The 13249-nt window shown below is 41.7% G+C and overlaps 1 protein-coding gene across 3 annotated transcripts in view; it reads right to left on the bottom strand.

Moving 5' to 3' along the window:
- Positions 1-2471: 2471 nt before the first annotated feature.
- Positions 2472-13249, bottom strand: part of slc12a7b (solute carrier family 12 member 7b) — a 46185-nt gene continuing 35407 nt past the window's right edge. For 2 of the 3 annotated variants that reach the window (XM_076971339.1, XM_076971341.1), the window contains exons 15-26: positions 13051-13170; positions 12709-12813; positions 11424-11592; positions 10711-10906; positions 10357-10520; positions 10074-10205; positions 9848-9955; positions 9395-9511; positions 8486-8661; positions 7467-7481; positions 6182-6315; positions 2472-5874 (exon numbers count right to left, since the gene is read on the bottom strand). In XM_076971339.1, coding sequence (XP_076827454.1) covers positions 5783-5874; positions 6182-6315; positions 7467-7481; positions 8486-8661; positions 9395-9511; positions 9848-9955; positions 10074-10205; positions 10357-10520; positions 10711-10906; positions 11424-11592; positions 12709-12813; positions 13051-13170 — 1528 coding nt within the window. In that variant the 3' untranslated portion in view covers positions 2472-5782. The remainder of the gene's footprint in view (positions 5875-6181; positions 6316-7466; positions 7482-8485; positions 8662-9394; positions 9512-9847; positions 9956-10073; positions 10206-10356; positions 10521-10710; positions 10907-11423; positions 11593-12708; positions 12814-13050; positions 13171-13249) is intronic. The other variant, XM_076971340.1, reaches the window with a different exon arrangement.

Below are 13249 nucleotides of genomic sequence, written 5' to 3'. Positions count from 1 at the left end.
AGGGTCCAAAGGGTTTTTCAGACCTAAGGTCGCTGTGAGTCCAGGGTTAGTGAGAGCTAGCATGGCGTTAATTCTTATTGCAAAAGCCAACAAAGAATGATCACATTTGTGTGATGCAAATAAAGATGAGCAACGTCTGTTGGGAGACACTGGTAGAGGTCTGGAGTAAACGGTGGAGAGAGGGGAGACACACACTCGGCCCCGTGAAGAACAACGGTATTGAATTTTTTCTTGCGTTCCTAAAAGTTTATTTCTGTCTATTGCAAAAAGGAAACTCTAAAGAAAAAAGCATATTACATAAACAGGAAACAGACACCCAATGGCTAAGTATGGCTATTTCACATCACAACCTGTAAGACGCAATAATCCGTTGTTGTAGTGTGCAAGAGCAACCTATGTAGAGCATGCAGGCCACAGGATATCTCTGCTGCTGTCACGCAGAGTCATACTCCTGCTACTGTTCTGCAGACATTAAATATCAGAACATGGCGCTGTGCATATGAATGGCATATGAATGGGACAGAGATCTGAAGATCTGTGGATGAAGTAATCATGAATGGTCTCAGTAGAGTTCTTCCATGCCCTGGACAGTGACACCACTCTAAATAAATAATTGTTTAAAATCCTAAATGGTTAATCCATGGTTAATTTTTCTTTTGACATTTGCCTGGTTTTTGATCCCTTGCAGTGAATGGTCCATCTGTAGGTCTTCATTGAATTTAATTGTGCTTGAATTTCTAATCATGCTGAATGATGCAAATCAAAACTTGTAAACATGTAAGCTCTTTTACATGTACTTTTAAATGTATTCTTCATTAGCATCAATATTCTATTGCATTAAGTGTTTATGCATGTGTTACATAATAGCTCATTTGACAATTAATGCCAAATTACTATGTTATATTTTCTTGGGTGACATAATACTTTTGCCTATTTCTGTGCAATAATCCAACATGGAAATGTGTTGCATATTTGATCATTACAATGAAAAGTGTATATGTTTAATTGAGGATCCTTGGGCTTGTTGAATACATATGAAGAGAGTACACATACAATGTTTATCTGTTAACGTTTGATGCTTCTCAAAGCACATATTGACTGAGTCACTGCTTCTGGCAAGATGGCTCTCAGTATCTGTGTATGCAATGGTGTAGGAGAAAACAGAACAACTCTCTGAGTCAGATTAAATGGTGGTAAGGAGCTACCTGTTTTGAAGATGTTGAGATTCTCATTTGGAGTGACGAGGAAGGATAGGATCAGAAATGAGTTTATTAGAGGATCAGCACATGTAGCATGTTTTGGAGATAAAGTTAGAGAAGAGAGATTGAGATGGTTTGGACATGTACAGAGGAGGGAGGAGAGGAATACTGGTAGGAGGGTCTTGAGGATGGAACGTCCAGGCAAGAGGAGGAGAGGTAGACCTAAGAGGAGGTTTATGGATGTAGTGGTAGAGGATATGAGAGTGGCTGGTGTGTCAGTGGAGGACACTCAGGACAGGGCCAGATGGAGGGGTTTGATCCGCTGTGGTGACCCCTAAACGGGAATAGCCGAAAGAAGAAGAAGGAGCTACCTGCTTGTTCATGTTCTTAGTCAATGTAAGGAAAACAAGAGAATGAGAATTGTAGTGGCATTTGAGCTAATTATCTAACAGAATAAACTGGCAGCATTGTGAATGAATGGTCTAGCTTTCCCCCAGCAAAATCCTTTAATCACACTATCAATGGCGCCCTCTGGTGCAGCAAGTCGTCATAATACTTCAAGCTATTATAAGATTGCACAATGGACTGATTCTTACTGCTGCAGTAGGAAATATATTTTTGTCCATTGCTTTTTCTTGATTTCATTTATGAATCGTATATCATTGATTTTAATATGTATCCACATTTCAAAGACTTATATTCAGTTCCACTAGTGGATAAATTGATTGGCACAAATTTAGCTTTAAGGGCTATAGTCTTCCATGAGTAACAAGAGCAAATAATTTTTGCTGTTTACTAATAATAAAGATAATTTGATCAATTTCATTCTCTCTAAGGATACACTGACATTTAAAGCTGTATACGGTGCGGAATTTAAGATGCTGATGTAATCTATATGCATACTCTATATGGGTTTAAAATGGTGTAAATAAACAAGTCTACAGACTTTTTCAAATCTGGATACTTTCAACAGCACATTTCAAAGTTGGGAGGAAAGATCATGTTCAAAAATCGTGTTTTTCTGGGAAGATTGCCCACTCTGTCTCTCTGTATGTATATACATGATCTCAAAAGTACATACACATAAAAATGTATTATATATATATATATATATATATATATATATATATATATATATATATATATATATATATATATAAATATATATGTATGTATGTGTGTGTGTACTTTATTACTTTATTGTATGTGCACAAAATGAAAACAAATTTCCTTATAGCAGCAAAATGCCTTGAAGGAACATATGCAAGTTGCCAAATTTACTCCATTTATTGTCCTGGTCCCAAAACAGTTATCTAAATGTGCTTCCTGAAACAGAAAAGCACTGCATGTTAAACTTACAGCATGTTGAGGAAAAGAAATGAACAAACAAAACCTTACACACCCCCTCCCAATATTCAAAAAGTGTCCAAGCTTTACCAAATGCAAACATAACACTTAAAGTAACATAAGTGCAGAGACTACAACCACTGACAAAGCAATTAGATTACATATACTAGTGCATGGCTATAGACATCAATGGTAAACACCATAGAAAGATAGAGTTCCTTTTAGGAAAGGCCATTCTAGAAATTTCATTTCTGTGGTCGGTGGTGATGACATCTCAGTTCACCATAGAAAAATACAACAGATGTCTGAAACTGTGCCCTAATTCACTATACAGTGCACTACATTGGGGTTCTGACATCTTGCAATGGTGTAATAACACCAAAATTTGTAGTGTACATTGCAATTTGTAGTGTACAAATGATGTTAACCTAGCATAAAAGGAATATCTGCTGCTTGAAGCTTTGCATACAGCTCTTGTGAGGAGAACCGTGAGATTATGCCAACATTTTCAGAGACCCCCAGGCCAGTCACACATGAAATGCTTAAAGAAATGCTTTTTGAAATTTGCTCTGTAATCACAAAAGATGAGGTTAATCATCATTAATAGGTTATTAGATTTGATTTATTTCAGGTCAGATTATTTTGTGTAAAAAATTGTTGCTACTAAGCCAACTGATTGTTTAGATTACCTCAAGGACCGCTGAAGACGTGGTGAGCTTAGCCCTCCTGCCTGGCATGTCGCTAAACTTGTTACAGCAGACTGTGGTATGACATTTATAGGACACAATTTAATGTGGACACCAATGAGTTCACACACAGGAGATAATGAATAGGGCACACTTTCAGACACAGCTAATGTTCTGGTTACAAAATACTGAAGAGCTAAGAAAACGGTTCAAAAGAAACTGTCCAAATGTATACAGCCAGCTGCCCCCTTACACCACACAGACTTGTGCTGCATCTGAAACCACCAAAGTTAATATGGAGTAAAAAAGGCCTAAAACAGTGGCGTCTGGTATTAGAGGGTCCTAGATAATATCACTAAGATAATATTACTCTTTCTTACAGAAGCTCTTGTAATTATTAAGTCTTATAGACAACAAAAACATTCCAACTAAGTCCAGTCACTTACATTTGAATTGTGGAAAGAGACATTTAAAATAAAAGGTTTACATGTGTGCTCTTTGTGGTTTTATTAAATGCAGACTGTGCATACCTTTTTTTAACTCAGAAAGAACACACAAGTAGTAATCAGGTACAAAGTTGTGACAACCAAAATAAATAATAAAAAAAAACCTTCTGGTTCTTTTTTTGGCACAAGTCATTCTTTTATACAAAATCAACTATATTAAACTGAAACTTAAAAACATCAAATACATACACTAAAATTAAAATAACACAAGGGATTAAATTAAGAACAGTATTTCCTTATTTAGTAACATCTTAATATATTTCCTAAATGCAAACCAGATTTCCCATGAATCTCCTCTTTATATCCACTCAACTTTATATTTACTGGAGCTGGTGCCTGGTGCTTTGTATGTACATACACAGACTAAATTCAGTTCAGTATTGTGTGGCTTCACTTTTATGACCTGTTGCCTGATCATCCTTTAATATAATTAAAAGAGCATCATAAAAAATAGGTGTCAATGCAAAAACTAAATGAGTTACACCAACACAAAAAGGAAATCTGGCTTTGGTTGTGAAGGCTGAGCATGTTGTGACCTTGTAGAAAAATAACTAACTTTACTGACAGTTCTAAGAGGTTTAATGAAGCAGTGAATGTCATACTGGTTTTAGATGATTAGTCTGCTAATCTCAAGGGGTGAAATGTCTTCAGCTGATCATTTTAGGACAGTCGCACAAGTGGAGACAGTATGACAGATTCTTAAAATTTCAGCTTCTTATCATTCAGGTAGAAAGAACAGGAGCTTCCCGGATTCCTTTAAATCTGTAAAGGTCAGAGATTGTCAAGGTTCTTACAGCACTGATGCTATGGCTATTTTCCCGAAGCACTGATGGCTATTATTTACCATATTAGATTACGATACAAAACCATTTCGTCACCAGACACCGTCTCTCACCTCAAGATAACAATAGATATGTTAGCAATAAAGGAACAAAAATTATTGCACACATCTAATTAAATAATATTCAGTAAAATAACATTCATACATGAACATAGGTATGTGAGTGCGCACACACACACACACACACATGCACATGTACATCTCCAACAACATTACCACAAATATAATTTCAAAGAACAAAAATAAATACTCTCTTGAAATCTGAATCTGAACCTTAGTTCCAAAAGCTCTCATAAGCATCACAAGTGAACACGACAAGGAGCGTCCAACAACCCAGCAGATTAAGACGCATTCACAGGTGCTGAGATACACCAATGTATGCTTTGACAACACAGAGGGATCCTTTCCACTTCACTACATAATAAATCATCATGACTGAAACAAACAAACAAACAAACAAACAAACACAAACTAACTGTTTTTCAAATCTGAAACTTTGTATGAACATTTGTTATGAAGGAAGGGCATGTGCCTGGGCCCCCGATATCTCCACGTAGCGCCGCTGTATTGAGCAACACTGCTGCAGCGGCCGAGTGCTTAAGTACTAACCCTCCTGATGAGCAGGGAGGCGAAGGAACAACCACTCTCTCCTCCAGGTAGAACAGCTAGAGGAATGGCCACAGGAACGACTGCTGTAACATATGACAGTTCAGCATTATAAAACATCTTAAGCAGCTAAACAAAGGCAGCCAGACTACGTTCACTTTGTGCAAAGAACCCAATTCCTTCAGAAAACCATAAGGAACAAACAAAACAACAAAGGAACAATGAATATCTGTAGACATGTTCCCACAGACAGCTTTTTCTGACATTCCTTCCCTGAACACGTTTTCAAACGTGTTTTCAGGGGGTAACTAAAGAGGAAAAGACCCACACATTTAAAGAACGTGGAGAGTCAAAGCGTTAGATAAAGTGTCGAAATGCCGCTTCATCCTTCGGCCTGTGGTAGTCTTGCGTCTTGCCTGAAACTTCTTTCGTGCCAGACGTGGTCTCCCCTGGCTTTGTTAACAAAGGCCAAAACCGAGTAGTCTGTTCGGAAACCCCACAGCCCTCCATAATGCCACTATCCAAACACCCGCTTCACCACCGATACTTGGCCATGCCAATCATTCTATTCAAGGTGAGTTGGGGCAGCAAGGGAGTTTACGAGTAGATGGTAATAACCTCCCGGCCACCACCACGCACCAACAGGACCTGATTCAGACCTTCTAACAGAACCTCCAGGAACTCCATATCTGTGGAACCTCAGTTAAGGTCTACAAATGCTTTATTTCTGCCATCTCATTATGTGGGAATACATTTATAATAGACCTCAGAATTGTCAAAACTGCATTTAAACAGCCGGTTTCATGCAGGAGAAATGGTTTTAGACAAGAAACACATTAAATCTAAAGTACAATGCAACTAGCTCACTGATATAAAGATGAATCTTAAAAAGCCTTTTGGGGTCCATTAATCTGACCATCAAAAAGTGAATCGACTGCAAAACCATCACAGTAGACGCTGTTTTGATGGCCATGGTGCAGAGGCAGGTAAGGATACAGTTCTCGTCGCCACCACAGCTCTTTGGGGGTCCAGGCATGTTGAGGAGGACGAGCCGGGCCCCTTGGGACTTGTTCACCACCATCTCGTTCAGCTTGACGGCCGTGTGCATGCGACGCACATTGGACTGGTTACTGCACGCAGGGAAGGAGGAGTGAGGACCAAGAGACAGACTCCTGAAATCCTCAGAAAACGGACAATAAACCTCAGCCAAGACAGGAGCGCCTGAGGCCGTCTGTGTGTGTATGGTATATATAAACATGGTATTTGACTTAAGGGCTTTTTTTTATGCAATGTGTTCAAAAGCCTAGGCCTAGCGGGGGAGGGGCAACAGCTGTCCTACAGCTACTCTAGGACCTGAACATTGTTGCAGTGTTTTAATGGGTGCAGACTTATTGCAGCATTGCTTCAGAGCATGTGCTGGTCTAGCACCTGGTCTGTAAGCTCCTACAGTGAATTCTTAGTAGCTTTAAAATGGAATTTTCCTGGAAATTTTGTGTACTAGGGCTTAAATTCCACATTCACTTGCAACAGCCAAAGTATTTCACCTACAGGAGAGTGCTTCTGTATGACCCAAGATATGAGAAAGGTTCCAAAAAGCATTACAGTGTATTTTAAATTGCTTTTGAAATAGAGGATCATATCAAAATTGCAGCCTGTATATTTTGTCCAAAAAACAAAAAAAAAAACAAGTACAGAACAGAAATGGAAAAGTAACTGATTCACATATAAGTTAAATTAAAACCCATTTGTTTGAGTGTTGAGGTTAGAGTGCACAGCAGTAAAACCTAAAATGCAGACCAGGATATGCACAGAGGTACGCACGCACACACACACACGCACACACACACACACGCACGCACGCACGCACGCACGCACGCACGCACGCACGCACGCACACACACCTCAATCAAAATACATGCTCAATATCACAGCCTGATGTCAATTACATCCATCCACCTTTAGTGATCTGTATGAAATAACATCAACTACCAGTGGGATTTCAGATTTCTGCAAACAGGACACAAATAATTGACACCAGGTGTTATGGTCTGGAAGCACATATCCTGTTCACAAAGATACAAAGATATCACACCATCATGCTAATTAAAAACTTGTTACAGCCCTTATAACAAGTGGCGAGAGAAGCCATTAAATTATAGGAAGTGCTTGAGCAGTCTGACTGTGCTGAACATCTATGGAATGAGGAGACCACGTCAAATACACACGGGTGACTAAGACAAACACAGACACAGAGCCTATGGTGAAGAAAAGTGTCACTTACAGACTTTCCCACTCTCTAGAAGAAGGAAAATGGGACAGAACAACAGAGACAGACTTAGACTCTCATCCAGACAGCCAATGAATGCATGCACACAACACCAGAAATACAACAGCTAAACATGCTTAGTGCTATTCGAAGCATTTGCCTGGTCATGTACTGTATGTACTGTATACTACTGTGCAAGTCTAACAGTTGATGATGTCCATTATGAGCAGAGCACAGCGCCCCTTGGACTGCATGGGGAATACTGATACAAGAGTTTCAGCTTTTTGTGGGTTTTCTCCTTCCAGTTGAAAGAAACTAACAGGATGTCAGTACATCCGAGTGCGGGCAGTGGTGAAAATACGGGTAAGGCTTTGAGTAAAGCATATAAACAAAGGCAATGAATGTCTACAGGAATAACAGGCAGAATAAACAACAATACTGCTCTTCTCTTTTTATAATGATATAGTCACACTATGTCATAAATATCATGACAAGATATCAAAACTCCTTACTGTCTAAAAGTCCCCTGTTGTGGGCTGTCCTAAACTTAAGATCATAAAAATGAGGGTGCTAATATTATTTGTAATAGAAAACATTGCATTTTTGCACACGTTAACTGTAAACCAGAGACTAGTCTCAGTGCATGGTGGATTTTAATAGGTATATTCAGTAGCACAGACATGCGACACATGGTGAGAGTATGACCATTAGTACAACGTGCCTACACACTGGACCATGCTGGTGAACCTGGATATTCCTGTGTGCGACAATGTAACAGCCAGTGCACATCATGCAGACTGTGTCCAAAAATACACACGTGAATGAATAAAAGTACAGAAAGCATAGGACCTTCAGGTTTGTGTCTAGGTGTGCAGACCAGTTCCAGACCAGAGGCATGATATAAATAAGTTGTATGACTTTTACTGGGTTCATTGTTGGCAATTCGTTACGATGGCCTGTGCTTCGGTATCTTAATCAAAACATGTACTTCAAAGTGAAGTGTGGTTTTCCAGCGCCTGGTGTTGTGTACTCACGGCTTCATGTTGAAAATGTCTCGCACAGGCATGTTGGTGCTTGGCTCTCGGATGCGAGCGCGCTCCGAGATGAACTTCTCTTTGGTCCATGTCATGTGCACACGTTCTGGGGTGGCATCGGCGCTGTCGTTCGGCGTGCCGTGGGACAGCTTGTCCTTATCGTGATTGAGCTTCTCCTGAGGAATTAACAAGATGTGTCAGATTAACTCATGTTGATCAGACACATAATCTTCACCAATTAAAAAATTAAACACTGTTGACTGCACCAGTGTTTTTGGTTGAAGACATGTGGTATTAAATTAGAGGATCTAAATTCATGGAGTCAAATATCAAATATGTTTCATAATAACACTAATGGTGTGTGCTCAGACAACTTTGTACAACAAATTGTACAACACTACAAGCTATCATGCATTATCAATATGTGGCTCTAATAAACTGGGAACAGCGGATGAGGTGGTGTGGTTATACCAACGAGCCAACATGCAATATTTTACATATCATTTGAAAATGAAAAAAAAAAAAAACATTTGAAAGTCAACCTATATACCATCATTCACTACTTTTTACAAGGTAACTAAAGAGGAGTGTGGGCAAAGAAAGCCTCAGGTTATAGTGAGGAGCATTAAACAGCAAGAAACAAGAGGGGAGCTCACAGCGGGGTTAGAAGGAAGCTGGGGCTACTCTGCATGGTCTTAAAGGGGCATAAAGGAAGACAGAGCATACCATAACAGTCACAGAGCCCCTTTAATGACGTGGCGTACGATTACTCCTGACTGAGAGAGTTTGTTGCAACAAACCAATGTTCAATTCAAATCTCAGCACCACACAAGGCACTCTGCTTTTGTCGGAGTGCAGTTGATGGTGCTGAATTCAGGGGGAGGGTTCTGAAAATGCGCTTTTTTCTACCTCTCCGTCACTGTCGTCTTCCAGCTGGGCAGCCTGGTTACTTGTGCCTGAGCCCTGAAACACGGGTCTGTTCTTCCTCCGAATGGAGCTTCGAGATTCATCAGTGATGCTCTGAATCTGAAAGGGGATAGAAGGTGATTCCCCACTTGAGTGGCCAAATGAAATAACGTGTGTCACATGTAATATGGCTACATATTGGTGTGCAGTTTGGTTCCATGCTGGGTTTTTGAAAGTTTTACACAGCTGACACATCAGTAAGCATATTCAATGCAACTGAACACTTGATGTTCAAGATCTTTTTAGAGTCACTTTAAGTATCAGTCACCTGTATAGTGTCAACCCAAAACACCCAAAAGATATGACACAATCTTAGTAGTGCTGATGCATAGAGTGAACACCGGAACCATACGGTAGAAACCTCATCTGAGCACGTGCAGAGCGGGCGAGCGGTACCTCTCTCTCGCGCTCAGTCCTGGAGAGCTGCATCTGCTTCAGCATCTGCGATCGCTGCTCCATCACCAGGGTCTTCTCATAGGTGAAGGCTGAGATATCACTGCTGTGCTGTTTGGACAAGCACTCACATGGTCATGGAGACAGGCGGGGTTCGCCTTGGACAAAGAATGTGCTGCTGTAAACTGACCCGACAGCCATCGGGGAAACTGACCGCGACGCTGCTTACCATTTCCACAACCTCGACCTCGGCATTCAGCCGAAGATGGTAGAGGAACATCTGTAGGTCTTTCTTCATCTGAATGCTGTTGTCGTCCAGCTGAGCTACGGTGAAGATACGCATCTTACACTTCCTCCACACCTGGCAGAGAGGCAGGGAGAGAAAGAAAATGGAGAGACAAGACAGAGACATTCAAGAGAAGACAAATGATCTGACGTTTTTTTTTCTCCATCAGCAAAGACACACACGTCGACCACACGTCGACCCTTCTGACCTCCCCAGGGTCGTGTACCTTGTGCTGGCGGAGCAGGAAGGGCAGAAGCATGAGCATTCCTCCATCATGGACCACCCACCACACATCTATGGTGCCTTCTCCCAGCCTTTGATGAGGGAAGTTGTCCACATTCTTAGCCACCAGCAAAGCCTGGTGTGCTGCTGTGGTCTCTCGCACGGTCTCTGAGGATCACACCAGACGAGAGTTGCTTTCAGACACGTGGAAATGTCATTTTTATTACACACATGTATACTGAAATATCCATGGTTGAACCTGTTATGCAGGTCTGTTTCTGTGCTGTTCACAGAAGGAGGGACACAGTGCACGGGTGAAAGTATGTAGATCTTAGCCATTCAGAGGTGAGGTGCCTACCGACAAAGTTTTTCCACCCCAGAGGGTCGTGGGTCTGTTTCCAGGAGCTGGGCCAAGCTACCAGCACTGTGTTGTGCTTCATGCCTCCAAGACCAGCTGACTGGATGAGGTGCGAGACGCCGTCCCGCAGGTTAGAGGACACCACAACATGGCAGAAGCCTTTGGTCTTTTCTGTACTCATGGCCTTCTTGATGGTCTACAAAATAGACCACACACACACACACACACACGCACACACACACACACACACACACACACACACACACACACACACACACACACACACACACACACACACACACACACACACACAAACATTAATTCCTGTGATGTAGATTCAGGTTATCTTATCTTCTATGTCTCAAATCTTGTTGACTTCTCAGTTAAGCAAATGCTTTTAATGATAAGGGCTGGCAGAATCAACTAATATGTGTACAATAAGACACTGTTCTTGTTTTTAGATAAGAAGTGAGACATTACTGAATAAACAAACATTTCAGTTCTAAAAACACACTTGAACTCAAAACAATTCTAACCAACTGCTCATAGATGCAGTTCTTTTTAATGTCACTAGGTGTCAGACTCTCCCCACGCATTAGACAATGGCTCTACTCTCTTCTAGCTCCACGCTCCTGGCATACGGTACTTCTACAGCGCTCTAATGTGTCTGAACCATGTTGAGCTACACCAGGGCCGCCGAGTGGAGATGCTACCTGCTCCGCCTGCTTGGCTTTGGACTCGTGGGTGAGGTAGGTGCCTTCCAGCACGGAGCCCACGATGGTCAGGCCCCTACCAGCTTTCAGCTGCGTGGTGAAGGAGAGCAGACGCGGGTGCTTGACCTGCAGCTCCGAGTCCAGTTTCAGCAGCACCAGCATTTGAGGCCTTACACACATACCAAAAAGACGAATTTGTAACATGTGCTATATTTCAGGAGCTGTATATGGTTGAGCCTAAGTGTAGCTGTGCTGGTATTAAAGAAAATATACAAATATTTATATATTAATGAAAAAAAAAACACTCAGGATTAATGTTTGAAAATGTGTGATGGCACTGGGTTAAGTGTTCGAGAAAAGGATTAAAAGATTTTGTGGAGTTATACATGATAGCATATATGGAATGCTTAAGGGTGAATTAGAGTATGCACTACATCTGTCACCCCATCACAGAGAGAGAGAGAGAGAGAGAGAGAGAGAGAGAGAGAGAGAGAGAGAGAGAGAGAGAGAGAGAGAGAGACATTGAGCTTCGTGAACAACAACCTCATGAACTCTTACAATCACAAAGGAACATTTGAAAAAGTGGCTGGAACAGGAGTAGAAAGACAAACTCTCGAATGATATCGGGTGACCCTGTTTTTCTACCACAGTGAGAATTTCACAAGCTGAAACACTCAACAACAACAAACAGTCTGGAGCTGAAATAATAACGTTTGTGTTATGAGAAACGGCCACTGCAGAGGCCATGACCGAGTGGCCTGGGTCCGTGGCGAAGGCCATTGGCACGCAGCCAGAACAAGTAGCAGAACACAGCGGGCACCTATGCGGGCATCTACGTGGGCACCGCCACACTCTTCCTTCTACCCCCATGGCCAGATGGCACCACAGCTTTTTGTCTTTTGTGGCCCAAAAGAGGCCACAGAGAGATTTGGTCTCGAGTCTTCACAGCAGCATTCTCAGGTAAAAAGAGTCAGTGTGTTGGCAGGTTGTTTATTCAATGGGGGATTAGCAAGGCTTGAGGGATACATAAAAGAGTATTATCAAACTGTAATTCTCTCTGGATTATACAGGTGGCAAATGGGGTGGACTATAATCTGAGAAGTGCGGTGAAGAGAATTTGGATAAGCATTACCACACAAGTAAATGATTACTCTGCCTGTGGAGTTCAAATATGATCACAAAAACAACTGCGAATGTATGAAAAATAACTTCCCAGTCAAACTGTGCTGCATAAGAAAACATTTCAGGTCAGCGGCACCAGGAAATGCCCCTGCTTGTCTCTCACCTCCAGTTTTTGGTATGTGGAGGGGACTCCTCCAGACGGATTAAAGCATAGCGTGCTGCGTTGAGGGAAAGCCCACGAATGCCGTCACCCCATTCCTTCTCAGCGCTGCAGGCACAAACAAACAAACAAACAAACAAACAAACAAAACACACACACACACACACACACACACACACACACACACACACACACACACACGGGACCATTACATAAGCTGTGGACGTTAACATTCCTGTTCGTAACCACATGACAGCCATTAGACTGTTACTCCATCTGCAAGAATGTTACAGTCAATCAAACCATCTAATCCTCCATACGGGCTCTCAGTGCCATTCCTCTTACCCTCGGTATTCGATGTATTTGTAGATACAGCCTGCGATGACCATGGCCACCAGGGCGTAGTACCATGAGGAGATGAACATCAGGGCGAGACACAGGCTCATGCCCAGGAAAGACAGCGCCCTATCGGACAGGACAGAGGACCTGAGTGCTTGAGTCCAACCTAAAATGCACTAAACTGCCAAGGTCATCACTCATCAGA

This window comes from Brachyhypopomus gauderio, chromosome 13 (assembly GCF_052324685.1).
Source record: "Brachyhypopomus gauderio isolate BG-103 chromosome 13, BGAUD_0.2, whole genome shotgun sequence".
In the NCBI taxonomy this organism is placed as follows: domain Eukaryota; kingdom Metazoa; phylum Chordata; class Actinopteri; order Gymnotiformes; family Hypopomidae; genus Brachyhypopomus; species Brachyhypopomus gauderio.
This window is presented reverse-complemented; position numbering and strand designations above follow the sequence as displayed.